Source organism: Prunus dulcis, chromosome 7, assembly GCF_902201215.1.
Source record: "Prunus dulcis chromosome 7, ALMONDv2, whole genome shotgun sequence".
Taxonomy (NCBI): domain Eukaryota; kingdom Viridiplantae; phylum Streptophyta; class Magnoliopsida; order Rosales; family Rosaceae; genus Prunus; species Prunus dulcis.
Genome location: NC_047656.1, coordinates 13,044,998 through 13,067,735, shown reverse-complemented (window position 1 = coordinate 13,067,735; position 22,738 = coordinate 13,044,998). Strand labels below are relative to the sequence as shown.

Sequence of the window (22,738 nt, the reverse complement as noted above, 5' to 3'; positions counted from 1 at the left end):
TCAATTAGGTAACTCCTCATTTAATTGGGGATCGTGGTAATTAACCAAATCAAATCTCAACCTAATTAGGTAACTTTCAATTTAATTGGATAATTCCCAATTAAATTGAGTAACTCCCAATTAGGTTGATCAATTCCCAATTTGGTCAAATAATGCCCAAATGGTAGGAATTATTTGACCTAAGGTTTGATTTAATTAGGTTCCCACAGATAGAATGTCAATGACTGAGATAGACAATATGGTAAAGGAGTTAGGCTACAATGGGGTGATTAGTTACTGGTATAGTATCCCTACCTATAGCAATGGTGGTTTAACAAAGCTTAATGATGATCAAGATGTCATAGACATGCTTGTATTTGTACCATATACAAGGCTAATAGACATCTTCCTACATCACAGGGTTGATAGTAATAAGGATATGTTTTATAGTCAAGCAGGATCAAATGTGTTCATTGATTTAGAAGATGATATTGTGCCTAACAGAGGAGTTGTAATTAAGGAGCTTGATGAGAATTATGGGGCTATTGTTCCTGTTGGTAGGCAACAAGGAAGACAACAGAAAGAAAAAAAACATGTGTTGTGATAGAAGAGCTCAATGAAGAACCAAATGGGGAACAAAGTGGTGGAGGTACGCAAAAGGCAAAGGAATCTTGTACAAAGGCTGTTTCTGAAAAAGGCCAAGAAACAACACATCAAAGGGAATCTTCTGCAGTGCAAAAAGGCAAAGAAAAAACAGTAGAGAAGGAATCTTCTGCAATGAAAATGGCAATGAAAAATCAGAAAAGTGGGAATATGCCCCTGTAGACAAAGGGAATAGTAAAGTCACTTCTATTTTTGGGAAAAAGAAGGCAAGAGCCTTTGGTAAAAGGAGGTGCAAAACTATAAAGAAGACACTTTATAAAGAAAACCAAATGTCCAATATAGTAACTGATGGACTATTTGAGAATGAAGTTGTTGAAGCAACTGTAGAAAAGAGCAAGTTATCAAGATGTCATCCAATGAAAACAAGAAAAGCAAGGAAAATGACCACAGTCTGTGATGATGAGGAGTTAGCAGACAATGTTGACTCTGATTTTGTATACCCTAAGTTCAGTTGTGATGATAATGATGATGATCTTGATTTTGATGAATGGATGGAAAAACATATTGAGTGGGTTGGAGATAAGGCAAAAGGAAAAGAGCCAAACTCAACAAATGTTAGGGTTGAATATTGGGATTGAAGTGCATATGTTGAACTAGATTCAAAGGAGTTTGATTCTGATAATGTGCAGTCTAAATATGACTATGACTATGACACTCCAATGAAGAATCGATGGGCATAGTTCAATCCGGCAACTGACATGGGAGATCCACAGTTTGAGATTGGGATGAAGTTCAGTTATTGTAAAGTTTTTAGAGCTGCTGTCAGAGAACAATTTATAAAGATGAATATGTATGTTGTATTTGTGAGAAGTGATGCTTTCAAGCTAAGGGTTGTTTATGCATATCCAAATTGTCCATGGGAGATATATGCTTCTAAAGTGTAGCATGAGAAGAACTTTCAAGTTAAGAAATATGAGGGTGAACACATTCGTGGTATTGTTTAAGAGAACCCCACTATCAAGTCTAGTTGGATAAGTGCCAAATATATGGAAACATTAAATACCAATCCAACTTGACCAATTAGCTCATGTGTGAAGAATGACTATAACACTGGAGTTTCTAGGCAACAAATTTATAGGGCAAAATATGGGGCATTGAGGCAAATTGATGGAGTATTCACATAATAATACTCTAGAATTTGGAATTATTGTGAAGAGTTAAGGAAGACCAATCCAGGAACAACAACGAAAGTTCAATGTGATTTCAATGAACAGTTGGGTAATCCAGTGTTTCAAAGGTTGTCTGTGTGTCTAGGTGCATGTAAAGTAAAGTTATTGTTGGATGCAGACCTATTATTGGATTGGATGGCTGCTTCTTTAAGAGTGTATATGGAGGGCAATTGTTAGCAACAGTTGGTATAGATGTTAATAATGAAACATTGGTGATTGCGTATGCAGTGGTTGTTAGAAAATTATAATATTTTTTTATTTTTTTAATAATTGAATATAAATTAAATTGTGGGACCCGTGATTTTAAGCACATGACTATTACGAATTGGTATGTATCAATTGGGAATAGTCATGTTCTTAACGAGGAAAAATAAAATATTATTTATTTTGTTTGTGAATAAAATAATAAAACTTTATGTGAAAAGTTGCACTGTTTCATAGTAATTGAAACATTCCACTTCTTGGCTTATAGTTGTAACAGGAAAAGACACATTTGTTGATATTTTTCAGTCACATCTTTTCTGAACAGAGGCATTGTTGTCTATAAATAGAGGTCTTACAACATTTCATTCATCTAATTGTCATCCAACCATAGTAGTTTTTAGAGCATTCATAGTTTTTAGAGTATTTTCATAAATATAGTGAGTTAGTAAGAGAGAGTTCATATACAAGTTTGAGTTCGCTTTTCTTGGGGATTGTAGTGCTACTTCAATAAGAAGTCGATCGTTGTATCCTGGGAGACGTTTGCCAAGCAAATCCTAAAAGCACATATGAGGAGACAATTTCGTCTTAAAGAGATACAACCAAATTCTAGCCTCAATCATCTGTAAAGTATTCTTAAAATTTTCCTTGTCATTATTTTCTTGTATTTATTTGAATTTAAAGTGAAGTTTTATTTTTGAAATTCTGTAAATATAGCAATTATCTTTATTTTTGACCAACAGTGATTGAATTTGAGTGCAAGGACTTATGGGTTTGGTTTCTGGAATTGCTGATAAAGGATGTTGAAATTATTAACCAGTTTGGATACACTTTCATATTAGATAAGCAAAAAAGGTTATTACCTGCTTTTGAGCAAGTTGTTCCTAACAATAAACATAAGTTTTGTGTAAGACATCTTTTCACAAACTTCAGGTTACAATTCAAAAGAAAAGCTTTGTCTGACAAATTTTGGGGCGCTTTAAAAGCAACAATTGTTCCACACCTTGCAAGACAGATGGAAGAGCTGAAAAATCTTGATAATGTTGCTTATGAGTGGTTGACTCAATCTGAAAATCCTCCCAGGCACTGGTCTCGATCACACTTCAGCACTCATGTGAAAAGTGTGATATACTTTTTAAACAATCTATGTGAGTCATTCAACTCATTCATATTGGCATACAGAGATAAGCAAATACTGACCATGCTTGTGATAATTAGGTGTAAGTTGATAAGGAGGATACAAGGCAAAAGGGACAAAATGAAGAAATGGACAAAGTCAATTTGCCTCAAGATTTTTAGGAAGGTAGAGAGAAAGAAGGTAAAAGCAGATGGTTGTGTCACTATGTGGTCAAGTTGAGGCAATTTTCAAGTTGGTACTGGTGGGATATCACAACATATTGTGGACTTGGATTTGAGGACTTGTTCTTGCAGAGAATGAGATTTAACTGGTTGGCCTTGTGTTCATGCAGTGGCAGTTATAAATTACAATGGTGGTGTGAACATAATGGATTTTATGGATGCATGTTATTCTATTTAGACATATTTCAAGGCATATAAAAACCTCATACTACCTATTAATGGGATGGAGTTGTGGGATAGAACTAATATGCCACCATGTGTGCCTCCTTCATGCTCCAAACAATCTAGAAGGCCAGAAGGAAGGAAGCATGAGAGCTAGATAGCAAGACTCAACATAAGGGTGAGTTAAGCAGGAAGGCTAATGTTGTTTCACATGTTCAAGACTTATTGAAGTGTGGCCAATATGGAGGAAATTGCCACAATAAAAGGACTTGCCATAGGAATCTACCCCTCAAAAAAAAGAAAAAAAAGAAGGCCGAGGTAAAAATCTGAGGATGAACACTTGTTACTTTCATGTTTTTAGATAGAATCCTGCAACTAACTACATATTATTTTTTGTCTTAACCTAGCAAACTATTGAAACAAGTGAAGTTGGTCCCAGTTCAAGAACAAGGCGCGTTAAGCCTGCTAAAGTTGTGCAGAAAGGAAAATGGAAGAGAAAGGACACCACTGCAGCTGGGAGTTCAAATATACCACCAAGTGATTTAGCTGCTCCATCATCAACATTTGCTTCTTCTGCATCAACTGGAAATTATTATGTATTGAGGAAACGACATGTGGTGCTGGGAGTATCAAACTTGAGCAAGGAATGATGACGATCTTGCAATTAGTCCTTTTGAAATGCACACGTGTCCTTGTTGTTATTTTGAAATCACATACTTGTATTAGCTTGTTAGGTTATGTTATTTTGGATTCACAAGACAATTTTAGCTGGTTGGGTTATTTTGGAAGACAAGTTGGCTTATTTTGGAAGATAGCTTGTGTTATTTTGGAAGGCAGGTTCTGTTTTTTTGGAAGACAGATTCTGTTATTTAGAAGGTTGTCAATGTTATTTTGTGCCCTATTTTGTTGTCATGCTGCAAGTGGAAATAAATTTGTATGTAGAAACAATTTGTTAAAATGAAGATTTTGATTTTGTACATATCAAAAGTCTGATTACATCTTGCTTTACCAAAACATCACATTGTGTGCAAATTACATCATTCACATTCCAATGCTCGTTACATAGCCAAAATGCTCACTCCCATTACATAACCAAAGGCACCGTACATTACACCAAAAGCACAGTACATTCCTAAAATCCCTCATTCTACTTGATCCATCATTCCCTCCAAATATGAACCTTGCAATCAGGATCTATGACATCACCAATACTGCCGAAAGAACCTTTTCTCTGCATCTTGCCTTTGCTAGTGAATTCTCTAGAAATTACTACCTCATCTACCCTGCACAAAGCTCACTCTATAAATTCATATTTGCACCTGCTACAATTCAAAATCTCATATTTTACCTCAAGTCCAGTTTTTTTTACCTTTGTACACATAACAAATCGCCTCCCAGGATTCGAAATTGTCAAAGAGGTTCGAATTCTCGCATTTTTACTACACCAACACACCATCGCATGTTCCTCCATTTCTTCTTTCTTTTTTGGGTTAACGGGCCATTATAGTCGAATAAACCATTTGGGCTGCTCACTTCTTCCAAATCGTAGCTCTCAACTCTCAACTCTCAACCATGGAGTTTTAGGTGGCCTTAGGTTAAATGTGAGGTTGACGATGACTGATGGGGTTAGAGGCTAATCGTGCGAAATTGGGCCCAATTTCGATTTTTTATAAAAAAAGATTCCAACCCCAAAATACCCTTTGAATTTCGTATGTGGAATGGTCAGTCCGTTGGTGGGGTGAGTCTCACGGGTGCCACGTCATCATTTAACGATTGACCACACAGCCAACTTAACATAAGGATGAAATTAGACGATGTTGAAAACGTTAGGGTGTAAATTGATAAAATTGATACCCTGGGATCCATATTGAGAACCACTCCAAACCTGTAGGGTGTCTTTTGTCATTAGCCCAATAACAAATAAGATATTAATCAAAACTTTCAATGAAAATATGATAATTTGTTGTTTTAACAAATCAAATATTCATAATTAATTTGATTATAGGATTCGTTTAGGACTACTTCTCTAAGAAGCATTTTTGCTCATAATTTATAAACACTTCTGAAAAGTATTGTTATTATAAAAACGTTGAAATTTTCATAAGAAATTTAGAAGCACTTGGGAGTGCTTTATGAAAAAGCATATAACATGTGATTCTTCACAAAGTATTTCTATGACCCATAAGCACTTCTAAGTTTTTATACCAAACCCTATCAAAAGCACTTTATGCTATATTATCAATATTAAAGTGATATAACATGTTAGATGGGTTAGATTAGTAACATATTTTAAGTGACGTGAAATCTATGCATAAATAATAACAAAAAAACTGTTGTACTTCAACTGAAGACCCCCAAGTCACAACTTGATTGTTAATGAAAATGTATGAACTTGCACTTATTTGTGAGCTGGGTGGGGGGAGCTGGGTTTAAATAGAATATTTGAAGGGTGGGAAAGGGAAAAGGTGAAGTTCATATTTGCCATTTTGGAAATAATGAGGTATGGAAAAAATACCATCATAACATCCACCACCTTCTTCCACCAGCCCACCAACCAATGCATACTTCTCCGATTAAATCCAATGGCGGACGGTTGCCTGTTAGTGAGAGATTTCATAGATGAATCATTGATCTTGCCTGGTTGAAATGATAGACTTCAAACCGGCCACGTCAGCAAGTTAGTTAAGAGTTAGTTAAACAGGGAAGCTATGTAACTTGTTTGTTAGTTTGTAGGACTGAGGAGGGAAAAAAGATCGTTCTTGTATAAATGTGGCGAATGTGTTTGATAGTAAGTCACTGAGAAAGTAATAACCAAAGCTTCAGAGGCTTCTTTTCAATATCAGCACGAAATTCCATTTCATTTTCATTGCAGCACAGTTAAGTGGAAAGGTCAATTCCTTGGAAGCCCAATTAATTTAGCAGGATCTTTAATTACACAGTTTTCCTTTCAGAAATTGTTTTATTATCATTGAAGCTTGGCATGTTATTGCTTTTCTAATAAGCAAGTTTAGTAGTTTTCTGGCATTTCTTTATTAAGTTCTTAAATGGGTTGTCTAAGAGTGTCACTTTCGATCTTTTTTTGCAAGAATATGGGATAAGATGAATGCAGAATCCAACCCGTTATTTAAATTTTCACTCTAAGTTTGCTAAGTATTAGTGTATCTTGGTGAAAAAAGTTGTTCTTGGTATTGAATTGTTTCTTGTCTTGGAGAAATTAAGAGGGTCGTCTATTTAGACTAAAATTTTGAACATTTTAGAGTTGGCTTGAATTGGCCCTCAACAATATACTTGACTGGGAATGAGTTATCATGTAAAGAACATAAATGGAAATACTTTTTTTGAGTTGAGTTTTATGGTGCAGGGAACGAAGTAGCTAGCTGGAAAATATGTCTGGTTGACTAGAATTTTTTTTTTTTTTTTTTGGGGTTTGTGGTTACCTACATATATCATCTGTTTTATAGCACTACATGCATATTTTAATTTTCTCAACATGGCTGCCTTTTCTTTTTGGTTTTCTTGGGCATGTGGATCACTCATATATGCGCTTAAGAATGTGCAATTGGTTCAAATTCATTATGGATTGTCTCGTTGTGTTATTAAATTTAGGCATTATGTAGTAATCACCTTTTCATATTTTAGGTGAATTGTTTAAGAACAGGTTGGCATCTGTGGAATAGGGTTATGGCTTGCTCTGAAGTTGGGAGTTATGGAGGATCAAAGCCAATACAAGTCAATGATGCTACGAGTAAGCCACAGATTCTACTTGCTGCTACTGGAAGTGTAGCTGCCTTAAGGTTTGGTAACCTCTGCCATAGTTTTTCTCCATGGGCAGAAGTAAAAGCAGTTGCCACGGGATGAGCTTTGCATTTCCTTGATAGAGCATCACTTCCCAATGATGTAATTCTATACATTGATGAGGATGAGTGGTCCAGTTAGAACAATATGGGTGATAGCGTGCTTCACATTGAGCTTCGCTGTTGGGCTGATATCATGGTTATTGCTCCATTATTAGTAAACACACTGAGCAAGGTAATATTTCATAACATGGATGTCTCATTACTTTATAAAGTTGTTTTGAGTTAGTATATAGTAGAAAAGGTCATACCTAGCTAAAACTGAAAGTACATTGTAGCATTAGCCTTATAAGATACAACTTTCTGAGATTATCAAATGGATAAAAAAAAATCTCATTCATAAGGCAACAAGCTGACAATTGTTTTATATTTGGGACTTATCAGTGAAATTTAGTTGTTTTTAGGCAATTGGATCTTGCAAGGAATTGCAGAAAGCAGAGAAGGCTCATGCTTTTAGAGTTGGGGATTATATTGCTTCTTGATTGCCTTCTATTCTTGTCATTTCACTCAAATAGGGAAAATAAAAAATAATTTGCTTTGGTAAATTTGGCCTAATATCATTCATTGTATACATAAATGTATGTTTGTTTGGCTTTGCTATACTTTATCTAGTTTAATGTCTAAAATCTATAGTTTGTACTCCTACATTTGTGTATGTATTTTATAATTGATGTCCCATGTTTGTGTAGATTGATGAGGGATTGTGTGACTATATACTCACCTGTGTTGTACATGCATGGGATTACAACAAGACTTTCTTTGTCGCACCAGCCATGAACACCTTATTGTGGAGCAGTCCCTTCATAGAGCGACATATGATGTCTATTGATGAACAAGGAATTTCTCGTCCCACCAATCAGTGGTGTAATGGTTGAACCTTCCATAATCCACTCTACTGTAAGACTCTTTTACAGTCACGATTTCAACAATGTGACGATGTATAGCCTGATTTTCTTTTGTTTTAAGAACATGTTGGCATCTCATGAATAGGTTATGGCTTGTGCTGGACCTGGAATCTCTCATTGGGAGCCAACGCAAGCTGACGCTGCTCTGAGCAAGCCACATATTCTCCTCGTTGCTAGCAGAAGTATAGCGGCCACAAAGTTTGCTCACCTCTGCCGTAGTTTTTTTGGATGGTCAGAAGTAAGAGCAGTTGCTACAAAAGCATCTTTTCATTTCATTGATATAGCATCACTCTCCAGGGATATAATACTTTACATCGATGAGGATGAACGGTCCAGATGGAACACAACAGGTGATAGCTTGCTTCCTATTGAGCTCCGCGGTTGAGCTGATATCATGGTTATTGCCCCATTATCAGCAAACATACTAGGCAAGGTAATATTTAACATTCTGGAAATCTCATTACCTTATAAAGTTGTTTTAAGTTAGTATTTCAAAAGAAACTTTCTTTTTCTTATGTTTCTGTATATACATGGGATTTCAGCAAGCCTTTATTTGTTGCACCGGCCATGAACACCTTGATGTGGAACAATTCGTTCACCCAACAACATATCAGGACGATCAAAGATGAACTCAGAATTTCACTCATCCTTCATCTCACTATAAATGGTGCAATGACTGAAACTGATGAGATTTACGGTGCTGTACAATGTCGTTTACAGTCACAATCTCCGAGAGGCCATGATGCCAGTATATAAATGTTGTTTAGCAAGCAATGTAACTCTGCCGTCTCGAGACCTGATCATAGAATTTGAATTGCAATGTATAACTTGCTAGAGGTGTTGCTGTGATTTTGTATTAGATGCATATTGTGTTTTGTTTGTCCCATAATTCGCTCTAAATCTCATAAGAAATTATCCATGTTTTATCTTATGAAGTATCTGAGATTAAAATAATAATAGTAATTAGGTGATTGCATTGGACAGGCTCTATTTGAGAAGGATACAGTGTTCAAAGAAGTGACACATCTCAAAAAGGCGATAATGTGAAGCTCTTTGATGTCATCTTCGCTATTGTGGATATCATATCACCCTCAACACGAGACTGGTGTTATCTTAAGTTATGACTCTCTCACATCCATAATTACTAAAAGCATCGTGACCTTTTATCAATGTGGTAAAACAAAAGGAGTGCCTTCTATTAAGAGAGTGCAATTATACTATTATATTGATGCAATGAAAAAACTTTGCTAATGTGAATTGCCCATTTGAATGTGGGTAATTTATGACCATTCACCAAATACGAGTTCCCCAATTATCCGCGGCCAAAAATCATATACTAATTGACTGCATCATAGCTCTCCATTTTAATTTATGACTATTGATGAAATAGGGGTTCCCCACATACACCAATTGACTGCAACATAGTTCTCTAGTGTAATTTATTACCACTGATTGAATACGGGTTCACCAATTATCTATGACCATAAATTGTACACCAATTAAACTGTAGCATAGCTCTCTATAGTAACTTATGAACATTGACCAAATATGGGCTCCCCAATCATATACGGCAAAAAATGATGCACCTAATTGTCTAAAAGGTAAGGAAGCGTCCATTGGCAACTTCATTTTTTGTGGGCCAGACATTTCTCGCAATAAACTAAACATAACGTTGTTTATGGTTATGTAAAATGGACCAATCAAATGAAATTTAGTTAACCTAATTTATGAGGTTTCCTCTAATGTCACAAAGATTATCGTCAAAAACATTGCACCCAACACGAGCCTCTGGACATACATTTCTTACAAGAAACCAAACACAACGTTGTTTATGGTTATGTAAAATGGACTAATCAAATGAAGTTTAGTTAACCGGCTTTATGAGGCTTCCTCTAACGTCACAAAGATCACACTGAACTTGCGCCTCATGGCAAACATTTCTCGCAAGAAACCAAAGACAACATTGTTTATGGTTATGTAAAATGGACCAATTAAATGAAGTTAGTTAACCCATTTTATGAGGGTTCCTCTGACGTCACAAAGATCAGACCCAAACCCGAGTCTTAGATACAATGTTATTGGTCAAAGTTAATTGGAGAAACGATAATTCTGACAAAGCACATTGCGTGTACGTCACCACCTACTCTAACATAAAAGAGGGAGATTCAAATTCAAAAGCCAATTGACGTAACTCACTTTTACGTATGATTCAACACTTCTAATTCTAGAAATAATACTCAAATTACATTACTTAATACTAATTTTACCATTAGAAACAAATATCCAAAAAACACAAAGTGGATGATGCGAGTAGAGTTCATGTTATAATGACGCCATTCTTTTAATAATTTATGTCATTTGCGGAAAATGCTTAATGGGGAAAATAGGGTTATTTACTCAAATGCTTCTCAAATTTATACCCAATTTTATTTTAGTTCCTCAATTAAATTATTCGTTCAAATGGTCCATCAACTCTTTATTAATCGACGAATTTGTCCTACTGTTACATTTTCTGTTAATTTTAGTCATGTGAGCAGCATATGTCATTTGTGGGAGTAAATAAGACGTTTAACAACTAAAAAAATAAAAGATATGGTTAAAAATTAATACAAAATTTTGTTTATTTTTTAAATTAATTAAAAATTATAAAAGAATTAAAAAAACAACAAAAAGTAACCCCAAAAAAAAAAAAACCAACCACCAAACCTCTCTCTCCCCTCCGCCTTCAGTTTCCTAAATTTAGTAGAGAGGTCGAAGATGCGTCTACATAGGTCTGGGTTTGTTTGAAGAGAGAAATGGAGAAAAGAGAGATAGAGGGAGAGATGAGGAGGGGACATGGAGGGAGGAAGGGAGGGAGGGGAAGAGAGGGTGGGGTGCGTGGAGGAGAAGATGGGGCGATGGTTATCGAGCTAGGGACTAGGAGGTGGGAGAGGGAGAGGTTCTTTTTCTTTTGATTTTTAGTTTTTAATTTATTTAGCATGACTATTTTATTCTTATATTTGATGACAACATTGACAGAATATAATGATAGGATTAAATCGCCGATTAATATAGAATTAGTAGACCATTTAAACAAATAATTTAATTAAGAGATTAAAATGCAACTCATATATAAATTTGAAAATCATTTAAATAAATAATCCGTGGAAAATAATATAAAGAATGACGTACATACCAAATACCATGACAAAGAAAGAAAATCCTTAAAATGAAAAAGAAACAAAGATGCATTGAACCCCACCCAACTTTTGTACCAAAAATTGAAATCATGCATGTACCTCAAAAAAAGAAAATTAATAATAAATCACCACCTAACTGTCCTAACCCAATCATTAAATTGCCCCCCAAACCCAATTAAACAACAATTAATCACTCGCGTGTTAAGCCATGAGCCACAGACAAAAAGGAAACAAGGAATTCTTGATCAAGCGTGTGAGAAGGCAAAATGGGGTCTGGGGCAAGCACGCACCGAAAAGCACAATCCAAAATTAATATTAATTACTTTTAATTAAGTTTTTTTTAAAGGAAAAAAATTGAAACAATATTTACGATTACGCCACCAAATGAAAACCTCACCACCGCTTTCGCTTTTTCTCTCTCCGACAGTGGAAAATTATAGAGAGAGAAACTCGACCTTCTCTGAAGTCCTCTGAGTCCTGTGACCTTTTTGTTTTCAACGATGGCGGGTTTAAGAGTTTCTAGGGTTTTGTGACGAATCGATTTCTCCAAAGTCTCGATGGAAATGCCCGGTAGGAGATCGAACTACACGCTTCTGAGCCAAGTCCCCGACGACCAGACGGCGGCGTTTTACGATTCGGAGAGCAAGAACAACAAAGGAAAAGCTGAGAGAGGATTCGAGTGGGAAACTGGAGCGGATTTTCGGGCGAATCGGGTCGGGAACCCGTACTCGTCAGTCGGGTTACAGAGGCAGTCGAGTGGGAGCAGTTTCGGTGAGAGCTCGCTCTCCGGTGAATACTACGCTCCGACTCTATCGAATACAGCGGCGAATGAGATCGATGGGTTCGGGTACGTGCCCGACGATGTGTTCAAGGTTGGTGGAGGTGGTGAATTTCGAATGAAAGGTGGGGATGGAGCTGTAGGGACCACCGGTGGCGGTGGCTCGTCTTCGGGGAAGAGCTGGGCTCAGCAGACTGAGGAGAGTTATCAGCTGCAGCTGGCTTTGGCTCTTCGGCTGTCGTCGGAGGCCACTTGCACCGATGATCCCAATTTCTTGGATCTAGTGCCGGATGTATCGTCATCGAGGTCGTCCGGCTCCGTTGACGCTGTTTCGCATCGGTTTTGGGTAGGGTTTCATGTGCTTTCTGTCCTCAATGGATATTTTTGATATGCTATGTTACATTGGGTGTTTGGTTTGCTGCTTTGCTTTGTTAATTCAGTCAATTTATATGCTCATTTTCACGTCTTTTGAGCTGAATTCTTAGTGTCTTACGAATTTTGTCTTAATCATATTGATAAACTAACATTATATCTCAAATGCCCTATATTATTCCATTCCCTTCACATGCTTCACATCAAACAAGAAAACAATGTTCATGATGGAACTGATTTCTTTCACAACCTAGCCTATTTTGCTTGAGCAAGCAATTGATCACTGAACAATGTATGACCTCAGTTAAACCAAATGGGCATTTCTTACATTATCGTATTCAATTTCTAAGAAAAATGTGTTATGCAGCATTGTGTGATCCTATGTTAGGTTGCAGCTCAGTTTTATGAGTGGATTTACATCTTTAAGGTAAAACTAATTTAATAAAGTGACAAAACTGTTATGCAAGAGGAAATAGTCAGTATTGGAATTCGGAAATGTAATGCCTCTTTGGGTCTGACCTTACAGTAACTGGAAAGATAGATTAATAAATTCTTGTAGAATGTTGTCAATGAATTAAGATTTCACTTACTAAAATTGTTTGTTATGGAAGTTAAGTTTTTGTAATAAATATAACTATGGATATGGGTCTATTGGTATGTTAGGAATAGTTTTCTCTTGTAAGGTATGGTAAAATCATGTTGTGTGGTCCAGATTCATAGCCTAACAACATTGCATGTCAGATATCTAACAAGAGATCATATATTCCACTTCCTCGCCCAAAATTTCTCAGAAAGCTAAAGGAGTTTAAGAAATGCTTTTGAAACATCATTGTTCGTACATTTTGTTTGCATTTTCTGGTGATAAATGGATTAATCCTATCCTATTGATATAATGTGTATCAGGTGAATGGCTGCCTATCGTACTTTGACATAGTGCCTGATGGATTTTACCTAATTCATGGAATAGATCCGTATGTATGGACTGTGTGCACTGATATGCAAGAGAATGGTCGTATACCATCAATTGAATCATTAAGGTCTGTTGATCCTGGCATTGGTTCTTCTATTGAAGTGGTTTTAATTGATCGACGTAGTGATCCCAGCTTAAAGGAACTCCAAAATAGGGTCTTCAGCCTTTCTTGTACTTGCATAACTACAAAAGAGATAGTAGATCAGCTGGCAAAACTTGTATGCAACCGCATGGGGTAAGTTGTCTGTACATTCTATCCTCATCTTTCTGGAACATCTATGTTTGGCATTCATATGTAACTGAGTTCTTATTTCTATCACAAGGGGTTCAGCTTCTGTAGGAGAGGATGAATTTGTCCCCATATGGAGGGAGAGCAGCGATGATCTGAAAGATTGCTTAGGATCTGTTGTTGTTCCAATAGGCAGCCTTTCTGTTGGTCTCTGTAGACATCGTGCTTTATTATTCAAAGTAAGGTTCCTATTTAACATGATATATTCGGTATCCTTGGCAGAAATGTATTCAGCTTGATCTATTTTGTTGTTGGAGCTATTATTTTAAATAGAAATATGGACTTGTTCTCTCTTATTTGTTATAAACAAAACTATTTTTGTTGTTTTTGCTGGTTAAACAGTATGTAATTTCATAAATTCATGTGTGCTTTTGTTTTGAAATTTTAATTTGATAAGAATGAATAGAAATTGTAACCCATATAAGGCAATCTTTGTGCTTTTAAAATTATTCATATGGTCCATGATATGATTCAAACAAGGTTCATGTCTGATCTTTGAAGGTGCTAGCTGACAGAATTGATCTATCATGTCGAATTGCCAAAGGCTGTAAATATTGCACAAGAGATGATGCTTCCTCTTGTCTTGTCCGGTTTGGGCTTGACAGGTATGCAGTTTTATTAACTTTTGTATCTATGAATGTTATAAACTACTAATATAATTTACTTTTCAGAGTTGCATGGTGCATAACTGCATAAGTCATCCAAGTTACTGTATGGAAATAAGTTATTTATGATCTTTGTATCTGTTTGAATTTCTTGGTTGATAGTCTAATCCAAGGCTATAGATTCTGTATGCCAAAAAGAATTATATAATAAAACAACATGATCAAATTAAATTTGGATATAATATTTCTCTATTTGGAGAATAGGATTGTTCAAAATTTCATTCCCTTGTTATCAAATTGGTGGAGACATATAACATGGTGTTTTTGTTTCACTTCAGGGAGTATTTAGTAGATTTGATTGCAAATCCAGGTTACTTATGCGAGCCCGATTCCTTGCTCAATGGTCCATCATCCATCGCAATTTCTTCACCGCTGCGCTTTCCAAGACTAAAACCAGTTGAACCTACCATTGATTTCAGGTCACTGGCCAAACAGTATTTCTCGGACTGTCAATCGCTTAATCTTGTATTTGATGAAGCTTCTGCAGGTGACTGTTTATTTTTCAAATCAATGACATGCGCATATACAAGTCCATGTTGTGGTGGCTTATCTGTTCATTTTATCATTTTTTGATGATCAAGATTTTATTTCACTGTTATGATCTGCTTAGCATAACAGTTTGGAGTTTTATATCTGCTCGAAGTTTAATCATCTCAAGCTCTCGACTAAATTTATTAAAAAAGAGAAATATTTTATGGGCATGCATATAACCAACTGGTGTTGTATTAACGTTTTTTTAAATTTATATATGATCAACTATTGAATTTTTTTTAATGACAATATGTCCTTGCTAAATCAGATAATATTAAGCATAGACATGGATATAGGATTCAGGTACAGTATGACACGGATACATCAATCAGGAGAATCCTAAAAGTAGATCAGGATAAGCCTGGATGCATCACGTATCTTTCTGTTCATCTACAGTTTGGAGAACCTGATAAAAACTATGCAAATAAAGTTGGATACATCAGCATCTCACTCCATGCTCTATACCCTTTGTGTTGATATTATATTTTCTCTGGTGTAGGTAGTACATCTAGGGTTTTTTTAGGTACAACTTGTAAAAATCCCAATGGATATTCTTTGAGGTTTGTTTCAGTTTTGAATTTGGTATAAACGAGCAGAGATGGTATGTTCTGCTGATGCATCATTTAGTTTGACATTTTTAGTTCTTTTCTTTTGATTCTTTGGGGTTGGGGGGAACTTGGGATACATACAATTTTAATGTCAAACAACTGGGATGATTCTGAGCTCTTACAGAATGGATAATCGGAATGTCTATGTTTTTATTCTGTAAATTGGCATTCATCATCATGACATTCCAGTTCACGGATGATTGTTTTCCATCATCACAGGAAGTGCTGTTGACGAGGACAATAAGGAATTCTCTATGTATCCTAAACAGTTAGATAGGAAGATTACAGATGGAAACAACCTTTTACTAGTTTCAAGTCTCAATGACAATACTTCTATGTATGCAAAAGTTTCTCAGCTGAGTTTTGAAGATAGAAATCCCCAATTATTTAACCCTTCTCAAAACATTGTACACACACCAGGCATGGTAAAAGATCCAATCCCTCTAAAGCGTATACCACCCATAGGGCATAGAGATGTTTCAAGAGTGGATACAACTAAAGGCTCGAGGTTTGTCGAGGGAGTTCAACTGGTTCCTAGTAAACCAAGTAAAGAGCTCACATTCGATATAGAGGATTTGGACATCCCATGGAATGATCTTGTACTAAAAGATAGAATTGGTGCAGGTATTTTACCCCCCCTTTTAACTATCATTTAGAGTACAATCATGAAAGTCATTTAATAGCTTGGAGATGAAAAATTAAAAAAGATAGCTTGAAGAGCTCATATTCTCTCTTCATGCATTTCATAAAATTGAGTTCGTATATGAGGATGTGAAATCTGATATCGTGCATTTGCAGGTTCTTTTGGAACTGTTCATCGTGCCGATTGGCATGGCTCCGTAAGCACCTAATCTGTTTATACTCTGGGCTCATGAAATCTTATTCTTATCCCTTCATTCATAGGACTGATAAAAAGTTGTACTTTTAAGGATGTTGCTGTGAAAATTCTTATGGAGCAAGACTTTCATGCCGAACGCTTTAAAGAATTTTTGAGAGAGGTTTGTAATAGCAACATATTGAAATTTTAAAAACATAATTGATTGCAGTGTGAATTTCTTTGTCTTGATTTTGATATGCAGCATGGCTTTTTCTGTTTGCTAGGTTACTATAATGAAACGGCTGCGGCATCCAAATATTGTTCTCTTTATGGGTGCAGTTACGAAGCCCCCAAACTTGTCCATTGTGACAGAATATTTATCAAGGTTTTATGATTTCCTCTTACATCCACTCCTTCCCCTACTACCGCCCCCTCAAATAGGAACTTGATGCCTATTAGACATTTAGGCTGCATCAAGAGCTTTTACAATTGTTTAATGATCTAAATTATGGGCTAAACTGCAGAGGTAGCTTGTATAGGCTTTTGCATAAACCTGGTGCAATGGAGGCATTGGATGAGAAGCGCCGGTTGAATATGGCTTACGATGTGGTGTGCATTTGAAGAATCCATAATTTCTTTTCTTTTCTGTGGCTTCTTATTCTTCCTTTCTCTTTACATATTTAAGTTTTTATTCAATATTTTTGGCTACATGATTTGAATTGTTTCACACAGGCAAAAGGAATGAATTATCTTCATAGACGCAATCCTCCTATTGTTCATCGAGACTTAAAATCTCCAAATCTGTTGGTGGACAAAAAATATACAGTGAAGGTGAGGATCCTTAAGCTCACCCACATTTATTTTGCTTGTGGTTTGGGTGCTGGGAATGCATTGTCAATTTTATCTTAATGTTTAATGAGCTTGGTGAAAGAATCTTGTTGCTTCATGATTTCTCATGGCTCTCATAAGTTCAATTTTTAGTGGCATGCGCCCCACTATTAAGTACTTTTATGTATTTGGAATGGAGCATGACTATAAGCTTACCTCCATTTATTTACTTACTGTAATATTGCCATTTTGTTTATACAATTTGTCTTGCCTGTTCATTTGTAGGTTTGTGACTTTGGTCTTTCCCGTTTAAAGGCAAACACTTTTCTCTCATCAAAGTCAGCTGCTGGGACTGTAAGTTCTTTAAAACTAGACAAGAACCTGAAGGTTTTCATTTTAAGGTGGCTTTACATGTTCATGACAATTGAAAATTGAAAATTATTAGCCGGAATGGATGGCACCGGAAGTCCTGCGTGATGAACCGTCAAATGAGAAGTCAGATGTTTACAGTTTTGGTGTAATATTGTGGGAACTAGCTACACTGCAACAGCCGTGGGGTAATTTAAATCCAGCACAGGTTTGTTTTTCATGTTAATAAGTTGAATGATGGAAGTGTACATCCATACATATAGTCTGTGTTATGCTCTTATATTATAGATTAGAACGGGGAATGTAACTATGAAAATGTTTTACATTATTCTTTACAGTTTCTCCTTCAGTTGAGAATTTTACTGAAATGTGTATGTTGTATACTTTTACATGAGTTCATACATCATGATGATACATAGTGTTTCTTTTATATGTTGTGTAGGTTGTGGCAGCTGTTGGTTTTAAGAACAAAAGGCTTGAGATTCCACTTGATTTGAATCCTCAAGTGGCTTCGATCATTGAGGCTTGCTGGGCCAAGTGAGTTTGAGATTCTAATTTTCATATATTAGATTAACGTCTGTATGCAAATCTCCCCTTTCAATACTTTTCTTTAATAACAATGGTCATACTGCAGTGAGCCCTGGAAACGACCTTCATTTGCTAGTATCATGGAATCTTTGATGCCGTTGATTAAACCTCCGGCGACTCAACCTAGTCGTCCAGGCGTGCCATTACTCAGCTGAATGGGCGAATGCTTATTCATGCACATAATACAGCATTCTTTTGAGAAGTGATGTCTGGCAGGCATGCATGCTGTTCATAGTCTCGGGTATGCCTAAAATTTCCATTTCAGTTTTCCAAAATTGAGTAGTGCCCTATTCTTGGACTAGTAATGACATAGGTATCTTAAGATTGGTATAGAAATAGTGAAGCGTGGGATCTTTATACAGCCACACAATTTCAACCCGTATGCAATTCAAGTTTAACCTAATCCAACAGCGTGTAACTTCATGCGGTGTGCATGGAATCCTGTTGTCTCTTTCTTTATATGCTAGTTGATCAGTATAGCATGTAACTCCATGCTTTCTGTAATCATCATGTGCATGCAGCCTGTGCGGACTGTTGCCTCTTTTTTGTGTGCTAATTGGAACAGCATGCAACTTCATGCTTCCTTTAACAGTCGTGTGTAGCCTGCTGGTACTGTGACCTCACTAATCAGAACATCACGTAACATCTTCCTCTAGTATTTTGTGGATACAAACCTGTTAGGACTGTCATTTAACTGCGCGTGCACATGCGCTCATTTAACAGCTTCTGGTAGCTGTGGATAAAATACCGTTCAAATTTGGGTTTCGAGGGCTTGCAATAAAACTTTCTATTTACCCCGAGTGCATGTGCTATCCGCACGCTTGAGTGTTGTTTACTTCAAATATTTCTTTTATTTCTTTTGCTTGGTCAATTTCCTGTATATTAAACTTGTATGTGTAAATTTCTGATGCTTGTTCTCTGGCTGCAGAACCATTGTACAGTTCTGTTCTAATCTCCAATTCAGTATTCTTTATCGCCATCACTTCTTACACATAGAAGTCCACCGAAAAACTGTCCTGTCACGCCATCTTGGGAAAGTTGTATCATTTCTATTCATAATTTTTGTATGTAAAAGAGTGCGACTAGAATCAGGTAGCAGCTTTCCCATCATGGTACACAACTTGACGTTGTCTTTCAACATGTAATGACTTTGTATAAATTGTGAAGGTTAGTCACTCAGTTTAGCAGGTTTCTATTTTTGCTCCCCAAGTGCAATGGAGAAAACAAAAGTAGAAAGCTAATACATACTCTTTTAGCATCTCAACAACGGTCTGATTGATCATGGACGCATTGTCTTGTGATCATTTTTTTCAAGTAGTTTGCAGCATGTTGCAGATTATAATAAGCAGAGAAATTATCTACTTAAAGTAGTTTGCAGCAAATTTTTCCTTGTAATTTATAATAGGAATTATTGAGCCGTGTGCTTTTATTCGTTTTGCTTTGCTTAAAGCAGCCCAAAAAAGTTTTTCCGATCAAATCCTAATATTATAGAATGCAGACTTTACACGACTATTAGCAATTTTTCAAAAAAAATGTTGAACGTTATATTATAGGCCCGTGACGCCCGTGTGTGGTCCGGCAGAGTAAGAAGTTTCTTACTAAAAATGTGGGGAGATTCTCCAATAAGTATTTTTAAGTGGAGGATTGGTTTATACTTTTAATCTTGGATGTTGGATTGCATTTATTAAATGTGTTGGTAGTCTCTTAGATGCAATTCAACGGTTGAAATTAGAAGTATGTAATCAATTCTCAACTTAAATACTTATTGAAGAATGTCCTAAAAAAGCTTGCTCAACAGATTCTGTGATATATTCGTAGTACTTGTCTGGAAATATTATAAAATTATTTTGACCAAAATATATATATATATATATATATATAAATTTTGGACCTCTGTTTCTGGTCGTTGGATTTTGAACAAAATGAACTTGTCTAGTCGGGAGGCATGCATGTGATTAGTGTGCTGTGGTCATTTCGAAGAGGTGACGAGTGGGGTGGTGAACGTCAATAAAACCAGAGAATCCTTACCAAAAAAAACACCAGATAATGCAAAGTACCCATTCAAATTGGAGTAAATGATGTAGGTGCAGAAAATTACTAAAATATCCTTGTCATGTTGTCAAACTTTATGGAATCACCGGTATGAGGCAATGTGGAACATTAAACTTTGGTCAATAGGGCGAAATGGGTTATTTTAACTTTAAGGAGGTAAATTGGGATTTGACCAATGTTTTAAAGTGTACTATAGCAGTTAAGCCTAAATTGTAAAGCTAATTATCAGTTTTCAAGATACTTTGAGATAGGACGCTCTGAACCACATTTGAACATGGAGTGGGCAGAGCTCCACAAGAGCAAACATATAATTGTGGATCATAACTAAAGACAGCCCACTTGATTTGTTTGTCTGATTCATGGATGCTTTATTGCTGATGTTTCCTTTGAACCATTGATATAGGGGAATTCAATTGTAAAAATAGACTTCTCAACTTTTTAATTGACATATGTTCGGACAGAAATGAAGGTACAGGGAGAGAGAGAGAGAGACAGATACTAGAGAAGTAAAGAGGGAAAGAAAAAGATGAGGAAGAGAGAAATGGAGAGGTTCAATTTGGGTAGTTGAGAAACGGGGAGTTGGGTGGGTTAAGGGGATTTAATTCTGTTGGGATTTTTCAACTACGACTGGAACGAATGGAGGGAGCCTGGGGATTGCGATGGGAAGGGGTCCTAGTGCTTTAACGTGCCTTTTTTGACGTGACTTTTTTGACAAAATTGTCTCAAAATGGTTGCAAGATTGACTATTTATGAGTGATCGACCAAAAAATACTTGGGTGTTGTTGAAGCCTAATTTGGGCTAATTTTGTGGCGAATGTTCTCCCAATTACGCTTCAACATGTAATGACTTTATATAAATTGTGAAGGTTAGTCACTCAGTTTAGCAGGTTTCTATTTTTGCTCCCCAAGTGCAATGGAGAAAACAAAAGTAGAAAGCTAATACATACTCTTTTAGCATCTCAACAACGGTCTGATTGATCATGGACGCATTGTCTTGTGATCATTTTTTTCAAGTAGTTTGCAGCATGTTGCAGATTATAATAAGCAGAGAAATTATCTACTTAAAGTAGTTTGCAGCAAATTTTTCCTCGTAATTTATAATAGGAATTATTGAGCCATGTGCTTTTATTCGTTTTGCTTTGCTTACAGCAGGCCAAAAAAGTTTGCAAATCAAATCCTAATATTATAGAATGCAGACTTTACACGACTATTAGCAATTTTTCAACGAAATGTTGAATATTATATGATAGGCCTGTGACTCCCGTGAGTGGGCAGGTAGAGTCAGAAGTTTCTTACTAAGAATGTAGGGAGGTTCTCTTATAAGTATTTTTAAGTTAAGGATTGGTTTATACTTCTAATTTTGGATGTTAGATTGCATTTATTAAATGTGTTGGTAGTCTCTTAGTTGCAATTCAATGGTCGAAATTAGAAGTATATAATCAATCCTCAACTTAAACGCTTATTAGAGAATGTCCTAAGAAAACTTGCTCAACAGATTCTGTGATATATTCGAAATATTATAAAATTATTTCGACCAAAAAAAAAAAGACATTAAAATTTTGTACCTCTGTTTCTGGTCGTTGGATTTTGAACAAAATGAACTTGTCTAGTCGGCAGGCATGCATGTGATTAGTGTTCTGTGGTCATTTTCGAAGAGGTGACTAGTGGGGTGGTGAACGTCAATAAAACCAGAGAATCCTTAAAAAAATAAAAATAAAACACCAGATAATGCAAAGTACCCATTTAAATTGGAGTAAATGATTTAGGTGCAAAAAATTACTAAAATATCATTGTCACGTCATCAAACTTAATAAACTTTTGGATGGAATCGACGGTACGAGGTAATGTGGAACATCAAACTTTGGTCAATAAAGCGAAGTGAGTTACTTTAACTTTAAGAAAGTAAATTGGAATTTGACTAATGTTTTAAAGTGCACTGTAGCAATTAAGCCTAAATTGTAAGCTAATTATGAGCTTTCAAGATATTTTGAGATAGGACGCTCTGAACCACATTTGAACATGGAGTGGGCAGAGCTCCACAAGAGCAAACATATAATTGTGGATCATAACTAAAGACAGCCTACCTTTTTTGACGTACGTAAGTGGGCAAGTGAGCAAGAGTCAAGACCAAGCTTATTATTGATTGAATAGCTGAACTACATATTGAACTACATAAGGAAAAGAATTGTTGTGTCGATATTCTACTTTTCAACCATATTTGCAGGCTAAACATGTAACCCTCTTTCTTTATTGTAAATAAATCCTTCCATACATGACATGATATTAGTTTTGCTGCTCCGAAGCCAGGTTTTACATCGAAGCGTCTCCACTTGATTTGTTTGTCTGATTCTAGATAGTACATGGATGCCTTATTGCTGATGTTTCCTTTGAACCATTGAT

The 22,738-nt window shown here is 36.0% G+C and overlaps 1 protein-coding gene and 2 pseudogenes across 2 annotated transcripts; all 3 read left to right on the top strand.

Moving 5' to 3' along the window:
* The first annotated feature begins 7,214 nt into the window (after positions 1-7,214).
* On the top strand, positions 7,215-8,377 carry LOC117635404 (annotated as a pseudogene).
* A 3-nt stretch (positions 8,378-8,380) lies between these two features.
* LOC117635403 lies at positions 8,381-9,048 on the top strand (annotated as a pseudogene).
* Positions 9,049-11,828: 2,780 nt separating this feature from the next.
* On the top strand, positions 11,829-19,653 carry LOC117633879 (serine/threonine-protein kinase CTR1). Of its 2 annotated transcripts, XM_034367708.1 has the most exons (16): positions 11,829-12,595; positions 13,525-13,826; positions 13,915-14,059; positions 14,382-14,485; positions 14,824-15,032; positions 15,904-16,308; positions 16,483-16,523; positions 16,614-16,682; positions 16,786-16,886; positions 17,026-17,110; positions 17,234-17,332; positions 17,615-17,683; positions 17,775-17,906; positions 18,141-18,235; positions 18,333-18,527; positions 19,215-19,653. In XM_034367708.1, exons 1-15 carry the CDS (start codon positions 12,029-12,031, stop codon positions 18,439-18,441), a joined length of 2,532 nt encoding a protein of 843 aa, XP_034223599.1. In that variant the 5' UTR covers positions 11,829-12,028; the 3' UTR covers positions 18,442-18,527; positions 19,215-19,653. The 2 variants fall into 2 exon arrangements, with proteins under 2 accessions (XP_034223599.1, XP_034223600.1); XM_034367709.1 differs by lacking the exon at positions 15,904-16,308.
* Positions 19,654-22,738: the final 3,085 nt, after the last annotated feature.

Coding starts and splice junctions, on each gene's coding strand:
- LOC117633879 (XM_034367708.1), top strand. CDS start 12,029: ATGGAAATGCCCGGTAGGAGATCGAACTACACGCTTCTGAGCCAAGTC. Junction 14,060..14,381: donor ATCGTGCTTTATTATTCAAA/GTAAGGTTCCTA, acceptor TGATCTTTGAAG/GTGCTAGCTGACAGAATTGA. Junction 16,309..16,482: donor AAAAGATAGAATTGGTGCAG/GTATTTTACCCC, acceptor GTGCATTTGCAG/GTTCTTTTGGAACTGTTCAT.